This window comes from Cryptomeria japonica, chromosome 5, assembly GCF_030272615.1.
Source record: "Cryptomeria japonica chromosome 5, Sugi_1.0, whole genome shotgun sequence".
Lineage (NCBI taxonomy): Eukaryota > Viridiplantae > Streptophyta > Pinopsida > Cupressales > Cupressaceae > Cryptomeria > Cryptomeria japonica.
This window is the reverse complement of record NC_081409.1, coordinates 506,606,618-506,631,434: the sequence shown is the minus strand read 5'-3', so window position 1 is coordinate 506,631,434 and position 24,817 is coordinate 506,606,618. Positions and strand designations below refer to the sequence as shown.

At 37.5% G+C, this 24,817-nt stretch overlaps 1 protein-coding gene across 1 annotated transcript in view; it reads right to left on the bottom strand.

Annotated features, from left to right (window-relative positions):
• Nucleotides 1-24,817, bottom strand: part of LOC131064860 (uncharacterized) — a 100,272-nt gene that overhangs the window by 15,802 nt on the left and 59,653 nt on the right. Inside the window, exons 15-17 of the mRNA XM_059220696.1 lie at nt 19,342-19,909; nt 18,933-19,155; nt 13,539-13,609 (exon numbers count right to left, since the gene is read on the bottom strand). Of these exons, the coding sequence (XP_059076679.1) occupies nt 13,539-13,609; nt 18,933-19,155; nt 19,342-19,909 (862 nt within the window). The remainder of the gene's footprint in view (nt 1-13,538; nt 13,610-18,932; nt 19,156-19,341; nt 19,910-24,817) is intronic.

Below are 24,817 nucleotides of genomic sequence, written 5' to 3'. Positions count from 1 at the left end.
GGCTCAAAACATCAGTGACAACATACCAAGTATGATGGACAACTCATCATACAACACCAAGCCTAATTCTCTCTAGGCTTCAATACTCAATCACAAGACAAACTTGAGTATGACATGGTGGACATTGGGTAGTGATCAGGAAACCCTTGAACATGTTTATGACAACCTTTGTGGAACCCAAAAGGAGACTAGATTGATCACAATCTTCTATCGAGGGTTTGACTCAATGAAACCCACAATTTGGCCTAGTAACCCTTTACCGTTGGATAGTTCCAAAACACACAACCACAAAAGGTGTTGACACGACTTGTTAGCATGAAATGAAGTATTTCAACTAGGACCTAAACATATCACAAATCCAACCTTTGATACTTCGGGTTGCCCTTGAGAACCAATACTACCCTACTAGGCCTAGAGCCCCAATTAGGTCACTTTTAAAAAGGAACTACCCTACAAATTGATCAAAGGAACAAACCAACACTTGGAACACCTCCAAACCACAAAATTCCACAACATTTAGGGTTCACCCCTTCAAGTTTCTGCCCAGTCCACAAATTTGCAGTCAGATGATAACCTGTCACATAGAGATGCCAGGTTAAAACTATTTGGACCTTATTTCTCCCTTCACGACCATCCCTGCAACCTTGAGAATCCTATAGTACACATGTAGGCCTGGCATTCCCCCAAGTGGTGTGAATTTTAGACAAGGGAAGGTCAAGTTATTAGCATTTTGGTTCAAAACCCTAGGTTTAGGGGTTTCCTTGACCCAGTAAGACAAAATTGATTGGATCTCTCTCAAATCTGCACCAAAACTCCTCAAACTGGTTGGGAATAAAAGTTAGTTCAATACTCTAACATCCCATACTCATCTTATGCATCCACCAATCCGTACAAGAAAGTACAGAGGTCTGAAACACGTGATTTGCAGCAAAATTCAAGGAAAACAGAGATATTGTATTGCCAATCCTTCAAGAATACATCAGCAACCATTGCATCGGTTGGAAAGAGGCTTATATAGGCCCATACACAACTGCCAACCGGCTATAACTACTTTTTGAACCAACTAGCCGTTGGATGACAACTTTGGCAAAAGTTGCAAATGCAAATTTTCTTGCAATGCAACTTTTGGAGCAACTTTTACAACAGTGACCTCCAACCGATCCAACTCACCTAGATACATGAAAATGTCTCAAATAGGCCTTATATGGCTCAGACATGATTAAAACATTGATCTTGACAACATGAAAACATTGAAGAAGCTCTATCGGAATAGCCATACACAACCAGCTGAACAGAATTGGGCTATCCCGACAGTGGTGCTAAGTATTTTTCCAAAATAGATTTTAAAAGTGGGTATCATCAGATTAGAATAAGAGAACGTGATGAACGGAAAACGGCATTTAAAACAAATGATGGGCTTTATGAATGGTTAGCAATGCCATTTGGTTTAACAAACGCTCCAAGTACTTTCATGAGATTAATGAACGAAGAACTTAAGAAATTCACAAGAAAATTTGTAATAGTCTATCTTGATGACATTCTAATATACAGTCAATCAAAGGAAGAACACCTCAAACACTTAAGATTGGTTTTAAGTAAGTTGAAGCAAGAAAAACTTTTAATCAATATTAAGAAGCAAAGAAACAATAATCTTAAAAAAATCGCGATTATACCCGATTAATCGCGGATCAGGAAGGTGGATGATTTTTTCCCTGAATTAATCGCGATTCGTGGAAAAATCATTGACCAAATTGTCAACAATTTTTCGCGTTATAATCGCTTGAAAATCACATTAAAATCGCCTGAAAATCATGTTAAAATCGCAAAAAAATCAAGAACAAATGTGAAAAAAGTTGTTGTAAAATCCCGCAAAGAAAAACCCATGAAACCCTAAAAAAGCCCTTGAAATCACCGTATAGATGCAGAAGGCATGACGGGAGGAGAAAATTGCAGTCGAAATCCATATATTCGTAAGATGCATTCGAGCGCCATATAAATCCGCATTGGTTAGTCCAGTCGCAGGTGGTTTTAAATTTTTAATAATATAGTTTATATAGTTTATAGATATGATTTCATTTATATCAAAAATTTAACATTAACGATAATTCAATTTGATATTATTTTATTTATAAATATTTAATAATTCTAAATTTAGTATTTTAAAATATTTAATTAAAATTTAAAATTATTAATATATAAAATTTAACAAATTCAAAATGATTAAATTAAAATGTAAGATATATAACATTCATTTATTTTAATATTCACAAATTTAATCATTTAAATTAAATTTTAAACTTATTAATATGTTAAATTTATTAAATATAAAATTAACATATTAATAATTTAACAAATTCAAATATTTAAATTTATTTTTTTTGAAAAAAGGGGGTAAAGATTTATTCAGAAATCATAGAATTACAAAGAACGGGCCTTAGGCCCACCAAGACAGCAACAAAAACTAAAAGGATCCTGAAAGAACCACCAGCACCACCACTATAAAGTCCAATGACCATAGCAATAGATCCGACCGTTGGATTTCCAATGATAATACCTTTTCGGAAAGCCCTCAGAAAGATGACATAGCACAAAAAACAAGGCTCATCCGGAGCCTCGAAGGGCCTCAAAAATGACAATGAAAATGAAACAAACATAAAAGGGAAATTGATCCTACACCACTGGGTACTCTTGCATCATCCTGTCTTCAAGCATTAACCTGTCTAAAGTTTCAAGATAATCACGAGGTATACCATCCCTTCCACTAAAATCCCAACCATCAACATGCTCTGAAGCCCACTCGGCCAAACAATCAGCCACTCTATTCCACTCCCTGGGAATATGACAAAAGGAGACAAATTCCAATGTATTACACATTTGTAAAATTTGTTTGACCACGGAAGCTAATTGCCAACTCACATCATTCAAATTTTGTTTGTTCAACATGTCCACAACAATCTGAGAATCCGACTCACAAAAAATCTTCCTCCATCCTAAAGAACAGCTCGCTCAACAGCAATCTTAATAGCTAGGGCCTCCATAAGATTGTTAGAGTGCTGCCCAATATAAATAGAGAAGAAAAAAACTACACAACCATCATCACCTCTACCTATACCTCCAATACCTGCATGTCCAGGATTCCCACGGGAAGAGCCATCAGTATTAATTTTTAAGATTCCCACGGGAGGGGGAATCCACCTTCCATCTCTACTTATCCATTGCTTTGCATGACGAGATCTATTTCCAGAAACACAGTCCATGTTAATGTTTTCCAATTGCAGATTCCTTACAATAGCATAATCACCCGGATCAACATTTTCAGACAAATTGCACTTAGCCGAGATTGTCTCCTGAATCCTATTAACTATCTTCTGCCACAGCTGAGGACTCCCTATATGTGAATCACAAAAGACCCTTCGATTCCTTTCCAGCCATAAATTCCAGATAATAAGAGCTGGCCCAACAGCCTAGGCCACTTGAAGAAAAGAGGTCCTTGCTGGGGGTCTACCCAAGCTATCCCAAAATTCAATTAAGGAGGTAGCATGAAAACAAGCATGTTGCCAAGCCTCCCACCACTTGTGCCAAATATCCCTAGAGAAAGGGCATAGAAAAAACAAGTGGGAGCAGTCTTCCTCATTATGCATACAAAGATAACAGATAGATGGTCCCTGGAAGCCTCTCTTACGAAGATTCTCCCACGTGAGGCATTTCCTCTAAGCAACCAGCCATACGAAGAAATTACATTTCGGCCAAGAGAAGCTATTCCAAACCTTCTTCCACCAGGGAACATCCGCCAGGCCATGCAATTGCCTATCAAGTTGAGCATAACCTTCAGCAACAAAAAACTTGCCTTTTGGATTAGGACCCCAAGCCAGAATATCTCTCTCCTTGAGGGAACTACATAACCTACCCTCCAAGATATTAACCAACACCACACGATCTTCATCTAAACCACCCACGGGCCATTCAAGAGGATCCTTCCAACAAGTCACCTCAACCTATCCAATGCGCCTAACCATTTAAGAATTCTCCACCTTAACCCATCTAGCATCAGTGAAAGTGTTGGAAAGAGGCTGAAGTTGTGGATAACTAGACAGAATAGGAGGGTGACCATCCCAAGAGTCTTGCCAAAAAAGAGCTTCAGAGCCTCTATTACAAATCCAGAAAAGGCCATCTTTAATAAGTTGGGCACCTTTTTTAAGAGTATCCCAGATACAAGAGCCCCTACCCACTAAACTAAGACGAGGCACCTCATGATCATTAGCCCCAGGGAGATACTTGTGGGTTAAAATCTTGGCCCAATCCTGATCCTGACTGTTACACCACCTCTAATACAGTTAGCCGCCAAGGCCTTGCTAACCAAAGCAATAGATCTGAGGCCAAGACCCCCAGCATGTCTCGGTCTACAAACAGAGTCCCATTTAACTAAACTCCACTTAGAAGAAAGAAAACTACCAGACCAAAGAAATTGATGAGAAAGAGCATCGAACTCTCTCACAAAGCTGGAGGGGGGAGCCCGCACAAAACACCTATAAATGGGAAGTGCTTGCACCACAGTCTTCAGAAGAATCACTCTTCCAACAGAGGATAACCACCTGTAAGTCCAATGATTAACCTTGCAACGAAATTTATCCAAAATTCCTTGCCAAAAATCTCCGTGCTAAACCCCCAAATCTAAAGGAATCCCGAGGTACAACAAAGGAAGAGACCCCGTCTGAAATCTGAGGATCCTGGCAATCCTATTCTGAATAAGCCAAGGGGTATTAAAGAAATATATGGATGATTTCTCTTCATTAATTTTCTGACCTGAGGCTTTGCAATAGATATCCAAAGCTCTCCTGAAATTCACTGCCTCATTGATTCTGGCCCTGCCCATCAAACCTATGTCATCCACAAACTGAAGATGGGAGTAGGGAGGTAGAGCATTACTCCAACTCCAGCCCTGAATAAGACCATGTCTCACCTGGGAAGTGAGAAATCTGCCAAGACCTTCAGCCATGAGAATAAATAAATAGGGAGATAAAGGGTCCCCTTGCTGAAGCCCCTGCGAAGCGCTAAACAATTCCGAGGGTTCCCCATTAATAAGAACTGAGAAATAGGTAGAAGTCACACAACTAAGAACCCAATTCACCCACTCTTCTCCAAAACCAAAAGCCAAAAGGATCTTCTGTAAGAAATCCCAACTCACCCTATCATAAGCTTTGGCCATGTCAAGTTTAATAAACATAGCCTTCTCCTTAGAGGAAGCCATCGAATGAATAGCCTCCATTGCTATCACAACTCCATCAAGGATCTGTCTTTTGTTAATGAAACCACCTTGCTCCTTAGAAACCAAAGTGCAGAGGAGAGGTTTGAGTCGTTCAGCAATCAATTTAGTGATTATCTTGTAGACAACATTACATAAAGCAATAGGCCTGTACTGATCCAAGCTATTAGCCCCCTCCTTCTTAGGAATGAGAGCCTAGAAGGTAGAATTCATAGATTTGAGCATTTGTTTATTCCTATGAGATTCTTGAACCACATCTAGAAGATCATACTTTATAATCTCCCAAAATTCTTGAAAAAACTCAATAGGAAACCCGTCATGGCCAAGAGCTTTGCCTTTTTTCATTTGAAACACAACCCCCTCAAGTTCAGACAACAAAATGGGGCACAAGAGAGCATCATTCATTTCAACAGAGACAAGAGGGGGAATACAATTCAAGATGGCCCTCTCTTCCACCATAGCTTCAGGATCCTCTTTGGTAAACAAATTAGAAAAAAAATTGACAACTTCCATAGCAATTTCTTCTTTAGATAAAAGATGAACCCCTTCTGAATAAATGAGAGAGGTAATAGAGTTACCATACCTATGAGCCTTAGCAGAATTATAAAAAAAAAAGCAGTGTTTCTATCACCTTCTTGGAGCCAATCCACACGAGAATTTTGTTTCCAGAAAATCTCCTCACGCAACTACCACTCTTCTAAGTCCTTTAGAGCAAGGGACTCGGCCGTGCTGAGCTCCGGAGTCATCCCTTGATCCCTAATTTGACGCGTAGCCTCATCCAGCTTGGATTGAGCTGCCATCTTGTGTCTATGCAGGTTCCCAAAACATTGTTTATTCCAGCTCTTCAGCCTGTATTTTACATGTTGTAATCTCTTCCCAAAGGAGTACATAGCCCGCCCGTGGGCAGGCACCCCTTCATGCCACCAATCAACCATAAGATCCCTCAATGACTGATCACGAAGCCACATCAATTGAAATTCGAAAGAGGGATTTTTGGAGGTTCTAAAAGATGTAATAGAAAGCTTAATAGGCCAATGATCAGAACCCCTCCAATCAAGAATTTCTGAACTGGTGAACCACCTATCATGCACCCAAAAGCAGGAAACCAAAAATCTATCAAGCCTTTCAGAGATAGCCTCAACACCACTCCTATTATTCCATGTAAAGACACCATTAATTGGCTTCACATCAATGAGATTCAAGAGACCAATATTATCTCTGAGTAAATCTGAGGAAGGATCAAGCCTGAATAGCCCGCCTCGCTTTTCCTCCAAACTAGTAACGGCATTAAAATCTCTAGCCAAAATCCAGGGGAGAAAAGGATCCTGAGCCCAAACAAAATTGATGTGAGCCCAAAGATGAGACTTACCCACAAGATCAGTAGGAGCATAAATATTAGAGAAGAGGCATCTTTCTCCTGTCTCAAAGCTAGAAGCGACCATAGAAATGAAAGACCTGCTAGAAAACCACCACAAAGAGGAAACTTTCCTCGGGTTCCAAAAGAAAGCAACCCCCCCTAAACTGCCATGAGAGCTCACTCCCTGCCAAAGGCCCTGGGGCCAGACACGCAAAGCACAACTGGCCAAACCATCCACTGAAAGCTTGGTTTCCTGAATAAAAACAACATTAGGAGACTCAGAGTCAATTAATCTGCAAACAGCCTTTTGTCTAGGGATGTTGTTCAACCCCCTTACATTCCATGAGAGCACAATCATTTATGTGGTTAAGAGAAGTGAGAATCAATGGGCTTCACAGACCCCAGACTCAACCAAAGTATCACCAATAAGCTTAACCTTTTCCTGATCCGTTTTTCGTCCACTCCTTAAAGGTTTGTCTAAAGAACCCTTTTTGAGGATCTTCTGCTGCAAGCCTAAAACGGGTGGGGCTTTGTTACTCTTCACTGAACTTGAGGCCACTATAGTGGAAGGAGGAGTAGACGCCATGACCACTGCACCTTCAGGGACCTTTGACTCACTAAGATCTCTGTTGTCCTGAACATGGGAAGGCAAATCTGTAACCATTTGAACATCCTGTTAATTCTCCAAAGATAGGGCGCGACCCTCTTTCTTGGAATCCCCATCCAACACCTCATGCTGAAATTGGGCACCCAAGGACATTTCAACTGGAACTCCTTCCTCTTGGACCAAATCCTCTAGAACCTCAAACCTATTTAGGGTGACATCATTTTGCCTATCCAACCAGGTTCTCTTCTTTCCCTTGTCTTTATTTCGAGGTTTCGTAGGAATGAAGCCATCATTATCAGCAGGACCATTAGGCATAGGGGCTTTCCCCTTATCTTCCCCCAGAATAGAGTGAGGAGGATCGGAAATAGCCGGTTTAGAAGATTTATTTCTAGGGCATCTCCATTGTAAATGACCATATTCATGACAAATTATGCATCTAAATGGCAGGGTCTCATAGTCCAATTGTTGGATCCAAGAAGATGTACCCAAACAGATTTCCATAGAGTCTGGCAAAGGATTATCTAAATCAACTTCTACACATATGCGAGCGTAGGAAATTACCTTTCGATCTTGAGTTTGTGAAGCCGAACCCACAGGTTTACCAAGAAGCAATGAGATTGAGTGAAGAATATCTTCTCTCAAGAACTCTAGCGGAAGCCTCGGCAATCAAATCCACACAGGCACACGAGAGGGAAGCTCCTCAGCTGAATTAAAGCCAATATGCCAAGGTTTGATAAAGAGTCCCACCTAGTTGAAAAAATAAGGGCCACCCTCAAAAGCCTTGTTCCTGTGTGCTAGGTTGGAAAAAATAACCAGAAAATAGTTATTGGCTGCCATAAGTAGCTCCATGTCTCCTTCAGGATTCCAGACACGGCGTGCCCAAGACTCTAAAACAAGTATAGAGAGGCAAAGACCGATGAATTTGCATATGAGAGCATGGTTGCACCAATATTCAACATCCTCTGAAATTTGCTCAGGTTGAATAACCAGAACTGGACGATCTTGGGATCTCTCCAAACAACCATTCACCTTTTTCATGCGAAAAGGTTCTTTCGAAGAAGAAACGCCTGCCCCTGATTGGGAATAACCAATGTGTTCCTTTCCACATGCATGCATCAAATGAGACGGATCCGCCATATCCAGATCTGCAGAGACCATCTGAGAAGAGGCTACTCCTCTATTCTCCATGGATCTAGAGAAAAAACCAAGAGAAGAAAAAGAAGAGGGGCGGAAAACCCAACCCCACAAACCCCAACGACAACCCAAAGCAGAAGAAACAGAAAAGGGTTGCAAAAAAACCCTACGGCAAGCCAAAAAACCTGACCACGGGCAAGCAAAAATCGACCCCCAGCAAGCAAGAACACACACCACCCCCCCCCCCCCCGCCCTGGAACAAAGCAAGCAGAGCACAGGTCACAGGCTAGGGCACTTTGGCCCTAGCACGACACCCATGCACACGCAAAGCCATCTCCATCCAAAAAATCTTCATGATCTTCAAATATTTAAATTAAATTTTATTTTTTTATATATATTATTTAAATGAAATTTTGAACTTATTAAGATTTTAAATTTATTATAATTTATTAAATTTTTACATAATGTTATATATATATTCGATTTTTTCAAAAAATATTATACTTTTGATTTGCCAATTTTTTCCCCAAAAAAATTTTGCTTCTAAGAATTTATATATTAAATATAATTAAAAAATAACAATAATAATAGTTATATATTTCACTATTTAAATCTGAATAAAATTAAAATATAATTGAAAAAATATACATATACATAAAAATATAACTCTCAACTATTAATCATTGCTAGTGTGTATATATATATAACAGTCGGTCTTAAAAATAGCCATATCAGTATTGGATATTGTTGTACCTGTATCCATGTCCATCCGACTTTGCAATTCATGTGTTCAAGTCTATTTTTGTTTGTTTACAATATCTCTATGCCATGGAAATGTCCTTAAATATTTTTAAAAGTAGCTTTTATTGTTTGTTTTTTCAATTTTTAACGTTTTTTGTAAATCCGACTTTTTCCCGATTTTTTCAAAAAATCTTAAACTTTTGGTTTGCCGATTAATTCCCCAAACGATTAATGCTTCACTATTAAGAAGTGCACATTTTTGAAACCAAAGTTAATCTATTTGGGTTTTGTAATATCTAAAGATGGTCTAAAAATGGATCCTGAAAAGGTTAAAGCCATAATAGAGTGGCCTACTCCAAGGAATATCTTTGAGGAAAGAAGTTTTCATGGACTAGCTAGTTTTTATAGAAAGTTCATAAGAAACTTCAGTGGAATTTGTGCTCTGATTAAAACAATCAAGGGAAATAAACAGCTATTCCAATGGACTAAAGTTTTGGTAAAATTTTCCAAGTTGAATGTGATGCTAGTGGAATGGATATAGGTGCTGTCCTAAGTCAGGAAGGTAAGCCAATTGCTTACTATAGTGAGAAACTAAATGATGCAAGAAAGAAGTATTCTTCATATGACAAGGAATTTTATGCTCTTGTTCAAGCTTTGAAAAAGTGGAGGCATTATTTAATGCCTGAAGAGTTTATATTGTATACTGATAACCATGCCTTAAAATTCATTAGTAACCAAACCAAATTAAATCAAAGGCATATAAAATGGGTTAAATTTTTACAAAATTTTACCTTTGTTATCAAGCATAGAAGTGGCCAAACTAACAAAGTTGCAGATGCTCTGAGTAGAAAAAGCTTGATCATGCAGGGATCTGAAGTGAGTATAATGGGTTTTGATGACCTAAAGGAGATCTACAAAGAAGATATAGACTTCAAAGAGGCATATGAAGCATGTGTGAATCCTCTCAGTAGGGATAGAAGTCCTTGGATGGATTTCATGATACAGGAAGGTCTACTTTTCAAAGGCAGTCAGCTTTGCATTCCAAGAAGTTCCATGAGAGAGAACTTACTGAAAGAGAAACACAGTGGCAGTTTAGCAGGGCATTTTGGGCAAAACAAGACACTAGCTTAGTTGAGTGCACACTAATATTGGCCAGGTATGAGTAATGATGTTAAAAAGTTTGTAGAAAGATGTAAAGTGTGTCAACATGCCAAAGGAAGCAGCCAAAACACAGGTTTATATCAACCATTGTCAATTCCCATCAGGACATGGGATTCAGTAAGTATGGACTTCGTACTTGGTTTACCAAGAACTCAAAAGGGACATGATTCAATCTTTGTGGTAGTGGACAGATTTTCCAAAATGGCGCATTTTATTCCATGTACAAAAACAAGTGATGCTACTAATATTGCCAATTTGTTCTTCAAGGAGATAGTTAGGCTACATGGACTTCCTAAAGCATTGTCCTTGATCGAGACACTAAATTTGCAGGACACTTTTAGAGGACTCTATTGAAAAAGTTGGGCACTGATTTAAGCTTCAGTTCAGCTTACCATCCCCAGACTGATGGTCAAACAAAAGTGGTCAACAGAAGCCGTGGAAACATCTTGAGGAGTTTGGTCAGTATGCATCCAAAACAGTGGGATTTGGTACTTGCACAAGCAGAAATTGCATACACGACTCATCTAACAGGAGCACAGGTATGAGTCCTTTCCAAATTATGTATGGTATGCATCCTAGAGGAGTAATATGAACTAAGAAATTTGCGTAAAATGGAAAAAAGAAGTGCTGACGGTGAAGACTTTGCATGTGCAATGCAAGATCTGCATGAACAAGTGAAAAAGAAACTTGAAGAGAGCACCATCAAGTACAAAATGAAGCTGATCAGAAAAGGAAAGAAGTTAATTTTAATGTTGGTGATCTTGTTTTAGCTCATCTCAGAAAAGAAAGATTTCCAAAGGGTGAGTATAATAAATTAAAAGCTACGAAAATTGGTCCTTGTAGGATCCTAAGGAAGTTTTCTAGTAATGCATATGAAATAGAACTTCCAACAGGCATTGGAATCTCTCCTATCTTTAATATTGCAGATTTATACCCTTTCAAAGGTGAAGAACAAACAATTACAATACCTAAGAAAGGTGAAGAGCATATTGTTGAGTGGGAGCAGCAGTTACCCAAAGAAACACCCAGGCAACCTGAGGAAATTTTGGACAAGAAAGTCGTCAAGAAAACCAGGGGCAAGGAATATTTCCAGTACTTAGTCAAATGGAAGGGACACCCACTTGAAGACGCCACATGGATGACAGCTTCAGAACTATCCAAGCATGGTACAAGTATTGAGGACCTCATGGACTCTTGAGTCCATGAAGAAATCTTTTGTTCCTTGGGAGTCTGATGCAGGCGCATTATTTATTTAGCTTATTATTAATGTTTGTGCTGTCCTAGATATTTCTAGATGAAAAAATGTGAGGTTGTGAGCTACTCACAATCCTCCGAATCAAATTTGTTTTAACTAAAAGATAGGAAGATAGAGGGTTTGTAGGGATTTATTTGAATTAGTTTCAGCTTAGTTTAGCTTATTTTTCAGTATAAAAATGAGCCTATGTTGTAGCCTAAACATGGGCAAGTGATGAGGAAATTCATAATGTAAATAAAGTTTGATATTTGTTGCTGAACATTTTTAATATTCTTGTTCCTTCATGAGCTTTCTTTGCTATTGTTTTGGGTTGCATTATTCATCCACTCTCTTAAGAGTTATAGACTTACCTCTAGAAGAGCAGAGAAGCTTGTGGTTGCACATAGTGCTTTGCGTCTCATTGACCACAAGACACTTGTGTACAATACTACAAAGAGAGTCCAACTGGATGATGGGATGTAGAGCCAAAGGAGCCAGCATAGATTGATGAGGATGCTATGACCTCAGATGCAGGGCTAGTTGGTGTTAGTTTGGCGGAGCTTGACCATGTGTCCAGTAGTTCCAGTGATAGGGAGTTTGATGATGATTAGAGGCCTCCCTTCACTACATTTTGGCATTTTGTACTTATTTTAATATTATGCTACTCATTGTAATCATCTTTATGATATTTTCAATATAAAAGAAATCTCCAATTTGACAATTTCATTTGTCAAATTTTATTTAGTGTTCAAAATTTGAAATTAAAATCTTAGTATAGTATTATTTTCAATTTTGCTATTTTACTAATTTGTGAAAGTTTCATTTGAAATGTAATTCTTATACATAATCTGGGCAACTTAGATAGGTGGCATTCTGAGTAGGCAGTAATACAAATAAAGAAAAAAAAATCCAAATCAGGCCAATCTTTTGCAAAGAACTACTATATCTCTTGCCCTTCCCTGCTATAATATATAGAGAGAGGACATCCCCAACCCATCCCCCCAAAAATTCCCTAAAAAAAATAGTAAAATGTGCATTTCTGTCTGATACATTCAAAGGAACAAATAAATGAGTATAATAAAATTTTCTCATTCCTGCAGGATCAAGTTATCAACTACCAGAGCCAACTAATTTGCAAACTCCTATTGATCTATTTGTGTAATATTGGTGTTCGCTCCACTTAGAAATCCCCATATTATCTTCAGAATGCTCAAGCCTAGAGGCAACTTCTTACTAACACAATCACAGGAGGAAGTGAATGCAAATGCAATGAGAAATTTCATAGCACAATAACTTAGTGGATTCTTCTCAGAAGGAAAAGCACTTGTATATAGAAAAATAAGTGCAAAAACAATGGCAGAAGCCCTAGACACTAAAATTGCAATAATACCAAAAACTTCAGCTGAGGCATAGATTGATGGTGATATTCAGGACTTGAGCAGCAATAAAAACTAATATTAGTTTTTGATGTTTATAGGAAAAATATATCAAAAAGACAAGCACAAAATCAAAGCTGTTCCTCTCTGAGAAGAAAAATTGAAAATATAAAAAATAGTACATTTCAGAGAGATAAGTGAACGAATGAGTATATCATTATCCCACTGTACAAAATTAAGTCCACTTGAGAAATTATTAATTATTATATTAATGCCCACAGACGACCAAAAGTGGGTCAATGGAACTCAAGAGTACAGCAGTTTACGATAGAAAGTTCTAGAAAGAGAAACCTGGAAAGGCTCCACAAATGGGAAGAACAAAACAGAAAATTATGATTCAACAAGAGATCACCCACATAAGTGTTAGGAGAAAAATAGGAAAATTGAGTGTCATAAAAGTTTTACAAAAAATTTATCCATGCAAATATCAAAGGTAACAAAGCATGAAATATAGTCATCCTTTTGAAGATGAAAATTCCAAATCAAACATAACACTATTGACCTTGTGGACATATGAAAGCATTACAGTCAGACCAAATGAACACATACTACTCGTACAGGCCTGCACCCTTGAAATTTATAGTAACATGGTTCAGATGTCTTACATTTGACGCTTAGACATATCTTCTTTTGATACTCCGGCAGCAGCAGGTGTGCCTTCTAAAATAAGACCTTCCTATTCAAGTTAAAGAAATAAGCATAAGTGTAAATAAATAACAAGTCAAATGACTCCACCATATTTAATAAGTACACACTAAACAAAAAGCATAAATATATATCAAAAGCCATTGTACAAAGGAACCTGTTGTGACCTTTTTCACACATCGCCCCATTGAGAATGAGGACCCTCCCTTTTTCCTGCTTTCTAGGGTTTTTGTTAGTCCCTTGTGACCTCTTGCATCAAGTTTGTCAGTTTTGAACCACCTGAGTTTTGAACATTATGATTCAGTGTGCAAGCCATGGTTAGAACAGAGTCTAGATGTCGTCATTGTGTCTAGAAAGCCCAAAGGACGAAGATCACAATTGATTTGAGCTAATTTGGACAATTTTTTATTTTTAGAAAGTTTTGCTTTTTGTTTTTTCCTGTTCTTTAAGAAGTTTCGTTTTTGGCATTTTGAGCACGATCCCTGAAATGGCTATTTTTAGAAAGTTTTTCCTATTTTTTAGGGAACTTGCTTTTTCTATTTTCGGAAAGGGGTCGAGGGTTCGCACTATTAACACTGGGATGCACTGAAATGATCAACAAATTCCTCCTAAAATCCGAGTTTTGACCCAAAAAGCTAATCTCCTAAATTTTAGGGATCCTAAGGAATTCAGTGAATGATTGAAGCACAGTTTTCAAATTTCAAGGCGATCAGGTAAAAAGTGCACAAGTTATGGAGATTTCAAGTTTTAATCATGTGGTTCCTGAACTCTGCCCTTGGTTAAGGCTATGGAATCCATGAAGTCCACCTTGAACATGATGAAGGGGTTCCTAACATCAATGAAGTCCACCCTTGGTTAAGGTTGTGGAATCCACAAAATCCGCCCAAGAATATGAAGATGGTGCCTAAGCCAAGTAAAGTTCGCCCTTGATCAATATGAAGATGGTGCCCAAGTCAAGCAAAGTCCGCCTTGAAGAGGTATACACAGTGCACAAGTTTGATGATGTTCGCCCCATGATGGAGAAAGAAACTCACAAAGTCTGCCATGTATAAGGTGAAGAGGGAGAGAAGCAACTCAAGTCTGCCTTGAAGTGTGTGGAGACAGCAAGTCAGAGGTGCATGAAGTTAAGAAAGTCCGCCCAATGGTTAAGGAGGCAACAAGCAAAGAGGTGCAAAGGATTGACTAAGTCCGCCCTACATTGATAAATCTGATCAGCAAAGAGAGGTGCACGAAATTCACCAAGTCCACCCTCCTACAAATCCAAGTGCATGAGCTGAAGGAAGTTTGCCTAGGACTAGTCAACACAATGGAAGCATGCTAATGAAGTCCGACTTGAAGTAAGGAATGATAATAGGCAAAAGCTTCTTAAGTTTCTTCAAGTCCGCCCTTCCCCTACAAGTTGATAAAGTCCTCCTGAAACATGAAGAATGGTGCACAACCCAAGGCAAGTCCGCCTAGAAAACAAGCAATGTGGCATGAAGTTAATAAAGTCCGCCCTATATCAGCACACACTTGGTGCCTAAGAACAGCAAAGTCCACCCTTGGTTGAAGTGAGATGCATGAATTGGATGAACCCTGCCTATGGAGATAGAGCACAATTCTCACCAAGTCCGCCCTATGGAAAAGAGTTAAGAAATCAAGTAAGTCCACGCTAGAGAGAGGGTATAAAGTTAGGCAATCAATCAAGTCCGCCTTGGAGGTGGTAAATGGTGCACAAAGTTAGAAAAGTCCGCCCAACCTGCAAATCTTTGGTTCTTGATTTCAATAAAGTCCGCCTTGGAGCTGTTAGGAAAGGTTTTGAAGTCCGACCTACCTCAAGTGCAAATAGAAACAAACTTCATAAAGTCTGCCCAAGTGAATGAGAATAACATGGTATGAAGTTAAGAAATCAAGGAAGTCCGCCCTATCAAGAGTTGAGTGCACAAACATGATGAAGACTGCCCTAGCATGATACATGGTGCCTAAATTTCACAAAGTCCGCCCAGCTATCAAGTATTTAAGTTCGAACAAAGAATTCAAGAAAGAAAGTTTCAAAATTCAAGCTACGGGAAAGAAGAAAGTTTTAGAAGGTTTCTAAATTTGGAGGAAGAAAGAAAGATGGAGTTCGATTCATGAACTCAAACTGAAAATAGAAGCTTTCTCAAGGAACTAAACTCAGACTAGAAACAAAATCAGAACTTTCCCAAGTGACTGAGTTCAACTGAAATGAAATTAGAAACTTTCTTAAGAGACTAAATTCAACAAAGAAACAAGACATGTCTAAGTTCGATGATGAATGGAAGAAAAATAGAAAGATTGGAATGACCAGCTGTGTTTCTAATTGCAAAAATTCGAACTACTTGAAGGTTTATACAAATGGTCATTCATTCATTCATTTCATTCATGATGAAAGTTCGAACTTGAGGAGAATTTTAAGAGTTTTTCTTGGCATGTTTTGAGAGTTTTCAATAAGTTTCAGGAGACTTCAGGAACAATTCAAAAATTATCAAGAAGCCGAGGCATGATTGTGGGGTTTTCAAGCCACTTTTCAAGATTTTTGGGACATTTTGGTTCGATTTTCACATATTTTCCAGAATTTGAATCTGATTTCAACTTTAATTCACAGATTTTGGGGACTGAGTTTTCCACTTTCAGGTTTCTTGAGGACCAATTTCAACTCTAAATTCTCAAATCAGATCAAGTTCCCTGAGTATTTCCAAATTCTAAGTGCTTACAACTTGTCAAAAATTCTAAGGAATTGGAAAATCAGAACACACTCTGCCATCAAATCTTCAAAGTTTGTGCTCAAAGTTAGAATCTTAACTTAATTTTCTTTTGGTTTTGCAGATCATAGATGAGAGCTAAGGCGAGATCATCAAAGAGTTTCAAGCCAAATTCAGAATTAAAGACAAGCTCCCAATCAAAATTAGATGGTGACAAGAAGAAACAAATTTCCATACTTAGACGATTTACAAATTGGAGAATTCAGAGAGGACATCCAACACGCTGAGGTAGCGCCTCGTCATCTTCCAACCAATCAGATTGTTCCAAGTCAGCATGTCTAGGTTCAATGAACCTGACTTATGCACATAAGCTTCTAGAGGGCACACTTCACAATGCAACAACCTTCTGTTTTTATTGTTGGTTCATATTTAGCAAGAAGGACAAGTGTCCCCAAATGTAATTTTCTCATTGGCCGAGGGGTAGTTAGTTTTGGGAAACCCTAATTTTAATCTGGGCCCTTGATCATTGTTCAATCTCGGCCATTCAAAGTTTTTGGACTCCTATATAAGGTTGCCTCCTCTCATTTGGAGAGTGTGAGGTTTTTAAAATATTGTTGCAAGAAGGTCATTTTTGGATAATACATTACTTGTGTGCATTCTCTTAAGGCCTTATTTCATGTATGTTAAATGAATGAAAGATCTAATAAGTATTGGTTTATGGTGTATCTCCGCTCATACTTTTGGTGAATGGATGATTTTCATTCACTGTGCAAAGTTAGTCTGAGCTTTCTACTTTATGCATGCTTAAACTTCTGATCAAAACACATCCCTTGAAGATTGCATCCACTTTGTGTAGTTGTCTTAAGTGAGGCGAAGCAAAGTGTGGTTTATTGAGATCACCTGGTCAATACCGTCTCTTGAATTCCTAGGAATAGATTAGAATTTCTCAACCCTCATCTCCTTTTCAGTTTTTCCATGATCCAAGTCCCGAATGATAGAGCTTCATTGTCTAAACCTTCATTGTGAATTGAACAATCCAAGCGTAAGTCCCTTTGTGTATTACCAGCATATCACAACACCCATTGAGCTTATCCACACGTCAAGACCTGACAAAAGAAACCTTGGAATCGCCATATGATCTTCTAGCAATCTTAGCATTAGCGGTGATTTTTCAAGAGAGGGTAAATTATCTTTGGGTATTTTATTCTAATGTTTGGCATATTATAAAACGTACACCAACAGAACCTTGCCGAATTTGTCAGGCATTTTGTCAGTGATATTTTAATTATTATTGCTGGCCAACCACCTTTGCAAGAAGATCTAATAATGTTAATGCACATATTTGGCCGACCACAAAATGATTTGAATGCTGGCGCAAAATGATTTATATGTTGGCTGACATCTTTATTGGTGCCCAAGACAGTTAAATCTATGCTGCCCAGCTTGCATACAAAACTAAAAAAAATTCATCTTTGCTAAGGGCTAATCTCATGCTCAAGTGCCCTACTTATTGTGTTAAATTGAAAATAAATGTCTTTTGTTTGGGCCAACTCTCCTTGAAGAATTAAAACAAAATAAATTGTTTTATTCCATGTGTGGCTGACCCCTTGTGAAAAGTCACCCCTTTTGGGTGAAGTGACATGATGTGGGGTATAAAACAAGGAAAGGAGGAGAAAAAGTATGAAAGAAATTATTGAATATCTTTCAGATTAGGTGAAGATTTAAGCAGATCTACAACAGTCTTAAGCAATTTTATAAGAGAGCTTATACCAGGTGTGTGAGGAGGATAAAAAGCAGTTCTTGAAAAAGCATTATGGCAGATTGTTGAGGTATATTGGAGCGAACTTGAGTGACATTCTTGATCAGATGTAAGAGGAAATTATTGCAGATTTGAGCAGTCTATATTAAGTGCATTTGTTGCAAATTTGAGTAAAGTTTTCAAGAAAGGAATCATAGCAGATCTAAAGACTGATTTATTACAGACATTTTGAGCAGATTTGTAAGAGAAATTAGAGCAGACCTTAAGGCAGAATTATCAAGGGAAGTATTGCATTATTTGAGAGAAAGTTTGTGTAAGAAAAGTAGATGCATCATTATCAAGAAGACTTGTAAAGGGAAGTGATTACATCATCTAAAAACCAAGTCACGAAGGAGAGTACATGTGTAACAATTGTTAGATCATCCACAAGCAAAGGAATGAAAGAAAGTGCATTCATAATCAGATCTTTGTGAAGACTGAAGACAATATCATATTTTGCTGAATTTGTGTAAAAATAGGTTGGTGCCTATAAATTGTGGAGGTAAGTGCCTACAAATTCTGGGGGTTGGTGCCTACAAATTGAGGGGGTTTGTGCCTCCTATGGATTGGTGCCTACAAAGTTGTAAAGGACAATTTATAATAAGCAATATTTTGCCATTGTTTTCTCCAGAAAGGGTTGCCACATAAATCGTGTCTTCAACTTGTGTTGCATAATTGTTGCATCTTATGTTGTTGATATTGTGCAATTGATATGCTTATGGTATTAAGTTTGAAAAAGTAGAGAATTGTTTTATACTAATTCACCTCACCCCCTCCCCTCTCTCAATATACTCGTGTTCTCTTCAAAATGAAGATATTAACAAAAAAATAACAATGGCATCATATCATCTCACCTTAGTCAGATAGAGGTTGCGGTGATCATGAACCTCCTTTTCTACCTTCTCTTTTGCCTTCTGACCAGCTGATGTTTTGTCTATGGCCTTCAAAATTGTCAATGGTCTTCCTTTCATAGTGATTCCTGAATCTGCTAAGCCCTGTCTTGTTTCTGCAGCCAAGATAGAAGCTTCAGCTCCTTCTATTGTTTCATACTCAATGAATGCTGTCCCCTTTGGTCGCCTTCATCATCAAATTCACCATTATTAGATCCAAAGACTATTCTGGCAACATAGAACAACTAAAAGCATCCAAATAGCTATTCACAATTTTACACTACTCAATGATGACTTAAGCCTGCAAAATTTACAACCATAATCAAAAATTAAATAATATTAAAATAACAAAATGAAAATAACTTTAGCATACTTTGTAAGTTGATGAAGAACATGGTGAACAGATTTAATTTTCCCAAAAACTGAGAATCGTGTTTTTATCTCTTCACTATCAATGTCAAACGGAAGATTACTTATGAATACTGTTTTCTGTAAGCTCTCATTGTTTTGTGTGCAAGAACCCTTTTCAACAGCCTTTTCTCCTCTGTTAGCATTTTCTTCTTTAAACTCCACACTTGTAGTTTTGCTGATGGAAATCGTTTTATTTTCAGGAATCATGGCCTTTGCTCCAGTGGAATCTTCGAAGTTATTTTGAACACTTAAAATCAAGGTGCAATCCTCTTTTGCATGAGAATTGATGATATTGCTGAGTACTTTTTTTGCTATGTCAGCCTCCTTTAAGATGTTCAAATGTTCTACCCCAGCTTTTCCATCATCTTTGATGGATGCAGTGTTAGTATCAAGACTGTGTTCATCGACACAATTATCACGTATTTGTATGCTGGAGACAGCATATCCCTCTAAATTGTTGTCCGACTCATCCTCACTGGCTGTATCATTATCCTCTAGGTCAGACACATCACTGCCAGAAACTTCACCACCTGTACCAAAGATATCAAATCATTGATTGGAAACATATTCTGCAAACATCATGTGTTCCCTCTTAGATGACACCAACAAATATCCCATAGTCATTTACCTTATTACTGATTGTTAATGAAAACTATAACTTGTAAAATAATAGCATAAATAGAAATCTGAGACTCGGTGAAGCTTCGTAACAATAAGACACAAAAAGCAGAATATCCTTTGTACAGGTTGCTTTCTGTTAGCATTTTGTAATATGTTAAAACCCAGGTCTTGCCAAAACTGCTGTATGTGGTTGGAGAGAAAGCAACCTGTACCTCCAACCACATACAGCAGTTTTGGCAAGACCTGGGTTTTAACATATTACAAAATGCTAACAATCAGAAAAGAAAGTAGAACTGTCGCACTGACCCTTGATTTCAAGGACAAGAAATAGACTTCTTGCAAACTATACCTAACATATGCATAAATATTAGTTATGAAAACATGGAAGTTTGTAATGCTTGGTAATAACTAATTAATTAATTTTAACGATAAATTGGAAGTTCTGCATAACTCCTTTGTGCCTGTCTTCAAAACTACACAAGTTATTTTCAACAAAGCCTCATGACAATCAAGTTATCAACCCAAAGCTTCAAAGAACATACAACTAAATCAGTTTTGTTGTACAGGAAGCTGTAGTATTAAATAATAATTATAAGCTAAAGCACCATAACAACCAGATAGGTAAGTTCAGATACTTGTAAATCAAATTTCCCAAATAAGGGATCCATAGCAAAAACTATGGAATAGGGGGAAAAGCAGAAATTAATACGCCAAACAAGATACTAAAAGAGGAGCCAACGCGCACATCAAATCCCTCCAAATTTAAGAAGAGGCCGTAAAAAATCTAAAAAGGAAACAATTTACTAAAATTTTAGGAGCTTTATTGAACACAGTGAAGCAGGACTCGCCCTGTCCTGAGGCAAGACTTCTCTGGCAAGGCCCAAGTATTAAGGGTTGAATCCTGGCCAGTCTGGACATGTCCCAATGGGTAGATTCACCCAGTGGGAAGTTAAAAAAACAAATATAAATAAATAAATTTGAAAATTAAAAACTAAAACCTATAGGCTAATACCCTAAAATCATCTTCAACACATCAATATTCCATTCATATCATTTGCACTCGGAAACAAGTAGAAAAAATATACTTGGAGCCAAAAACAGCAAGCAGATTGGGCAGCAAACATTGATCGCATTGAGCATGTGCAGGTACAATGCATTTGCAAGAGGCCCTCCACTAATCTGGAGCATCCCACCATCCATTTCATCAAATTTGAAAAAGCAATCTGAATCTTTTCTTTTTTAATTTGGTATGTCTTCTATGTTGTTATTTTATTCCATTTTGAATTCATAAAGTGGGAAACAAACTTCATTTTTCCTTATTTTATTTCTTGTTTCATAATTGATTTTTTCTCTTTTCATCCATAAATCCTAAATCTTGATTATATTTTCCTTTACTTTCTTTTGCAAACTATTTAAAATTAACATGTTGCTATAATGTTGGCACCAATTATAAAGAATTTGAGATGGAAGCATGCCACCCCAAAGGCCAAGAAATGGGAGTTGGTTTGCAATCATTGCAAAATGAAAATTAGTGGGAACAGCATTAATCTCCTCCAATTTCACCGTGCACATATACCTAGGCAAGATCCCTATGCACACAAGTCTCAGTTAATGTTATACACAAGGTCCAAACTCAGAGTCTTTTGAGGAGAAAAAGATCTTAAAAAGAAACAGAAGAGAAAAATGGCAGCCAAAGGCCAAAGTCAAGGAGACTCTTCTACTTCTATGATTCCTTCATTACCTTTTCCTTCAAGCATTAATAGTATTTCACAGATCTAGATTTTATTTATCTATTGTACTACTCCAAGTTCCCAATCATCACATAAGAGCATGGGTTAGAATAGAGACAAGCACCAAATAGTGAAGAGAGTAGTTGAATACTTTTGGTTCTATTGATCAATTCCATTTCATGCGGTTAGGTAATTAGTTCTTAATTTTTATACAAAATATATTTTTGTTTCATTTGTCTCTTGAATCTTATGGGTCTGGGTACGAGTTTGGGTACAATGAGGAGCCAACTCGAACATAAAACCAACCCATACCGAATACTAAAAGAGGAGCCAATACCAAATTTGTGGGTATGGGTCCACGTACGGATTTGGGTTCGATTTGGGTTCCATCCAGGTTCGCCCTTGGGTTTGAACTTGGAGCCCGAGCCAAACCCTAGGCGAATCCAAGTGAACCTAGGCATTTTTGGCGCCATGGGAATCCAAAAAAAGGGCCCCACAAGTCAAAAAAAAAACATTTAAAAATTGAAAATTCCCCGACCCCCACCCCTCCAACCCTAATTTTGCCCTACCTTTCCTTCTTTTTGTAATTTCACCTCATTCTTTCAACACGACTTGCATTTTCACCATGTTTTTTCTCCTAGCTGGTTTTAAAGGTTGCTGATTTAGATGCTACAGTTGCACAGCTTGCCCAAGTCTCTATAGATGAGGCAACTCTTGCACTTGGCATAAACGTAGCTAGTGGGAGTGGCAATCTAATGGATTGTAGTTCAAACGAAGCTGAATCGCATGTTGACCTTGATTTTTCTAATGAAGATAAATAGGGATATTAAATATGGATTGTAATTTGAATTTTCATTGTGTAATATTATCATTTTAACAAATTATGAATATGATAATTTTTTTTGGTGCCGACAGGTATCCCACGTCCCATCTCGACACCCACTTTTTAGGTGAGCTGAGGCGAGACTAATCTCTTGGGGTGTGGATAAGGGCCCATGCATATTATGAATATGATATTATGAGGTATTTAAAAATTGTATTAATTGGCAATTATGGATTTATGAGCATAACTTTTCTTATAGCTTTACAATTATAGTTATATTTTATAATGTTGATGTTTGAACATATATATATGTAGAAAACATATATACATATGATACGAACGTATCCGTACCCGGGGTAAAATAAATTGCCCTACCCGAACCCATAACGCATACCCAAATTGGCAACTTAGGATTTTTCAAACAAAGATTCTAAATAATAGAATACCTATTTTTTTTATTTTCTTTGTTTTAGGTCTCATTGGCAAAGTCTAATAGGTGCTTGTAATGTCCTCTTTTATTTGGCCTAGAAATATAATTAAAAAATTAAAATTATGTTTTAATTATTTAATAAGGTCATTAATTCCTAAGATTTAAGTGACCACTTTTTATGTCAATGAGGGCCACTTAATTATTTCCCAAGTTGAAGTTAAAATTAAAAAGAAAGGGAAATATGAAAAAAAAGGGAATGTGAAAAGGAGAATTCATAAGAGTTCTCAAAAGGTTATTAAAGAGCAGTGGGAGGCTCATTTGGAGTCGTGTTGAGTTTATTCTTTCTCTTGGATTGAAACCATCGTGATTCTGGAGATTGGAACGTGTTCCATCTCAGCCTCTTGATGATGCAAACCCTCTTGGGAAAATCAGTTTCGAGAGTGAAAAATTCCTGTCTAGCTGGAGTTTGGTGGAGTTTTGGGTTTTAGAAATTTGCAAAATCCTATTTCAAAAAAAAATCTGAGGTATCGTATTAACATTCAGATTAAGTTATTTTTGGATGGTCTATTAATCTGCTGAGATTGGGATTAACTGCAATATTTTATTGGAGAAATAAAGTTGGACGCTGGTTTGGTTTTGAACATTTTATTGGAATAGTGTTTATATCCATATTGAGCTACTTGTGTGCATGCTCTATATTTCCTTTTGCTGGTCGTAATTCAAAAGAGGAATAAACAAGTTTTAAATTAAGATAACCCCTGAAGAGTCTTTTGCGTAATAAAAAGGACAAACTGTGCTAGGAATGAAGGAATATGTTGTAAATTGAACGCTCGATGAAGTTAATCCTACTGAATATTTTCTTGTGGAAGCGATATTTGTGAATTCGTAGAGGTTCTCTTTTAAAGTGATATATAATACTCTCTTTTATGAACAGCTTCCAAAGGAATTAAAGAACCATTTGAAATAAAACTAGTAGTCGCACCATATTGGACAAATTGTGTGCTTATGGAGAGTATTATTGGTACCTAATCGCTACTATTTAACATCTTCTTTGTGGCGATTGATATTTTTGTCATTTGGGTGATTTTGCAATTATATTAGAAGGTGTGGTTTTTGCTGTAGGTTGTGTTTATTCAAAGGTGAACAAATACCATCCTTGCGCAAGAGTATATGATGGGACGTGGCATGGTATTTGACTCCATCATTCCTTGAGACGACACATTTAATCTCTGTAACCACTCTGACATTGAAGGGAAATAATGGTAGTATTTATTTTGGCATGAAGATCATGTTCTACAGCTGTTGTGTGGATCAACCAGGGTGTAAAGGTATCCAGATTATGTATGTATCATTGTCGTTGTTCACTGGTGTGCCATGTCAGAAAAAAGACGTTATTCTCCTTGTGCTGAGCGCATAAGTATTTAGTTTTGTGAGTCTGGTTGTTAATTCTTTGCATAACTGCACCATAAGAAGAGTGTATGCGGGCAATTCTTATTTCTGTGCAGACCATTAGTTCTTCTTCCAGGCAAAGCTCCTTTCATAGGCACTCTTACATTGGCATAGACATATAAGTTGGAATGTGAGCTGATTATCTCTTATTGCGGGTTTGACTAAGGCTGTTTTCCTGGGCGCATACAAGGTATGAGTTTCACAAGTCTGGCACAGTGTTTTTGTTGATCAGCAGCACTCCACCGAGTAGCATACACCAGAATATGGGCACATTTATCATACATCACTGCTGTATATTGATTTTCTGAGTAAAGTTTCCTATTTGCAAAGAAGCTCGTTTCTGTTCCTTAAGTCGGTGCGAAGAGGTTCTTGCCAGTTATTGCGA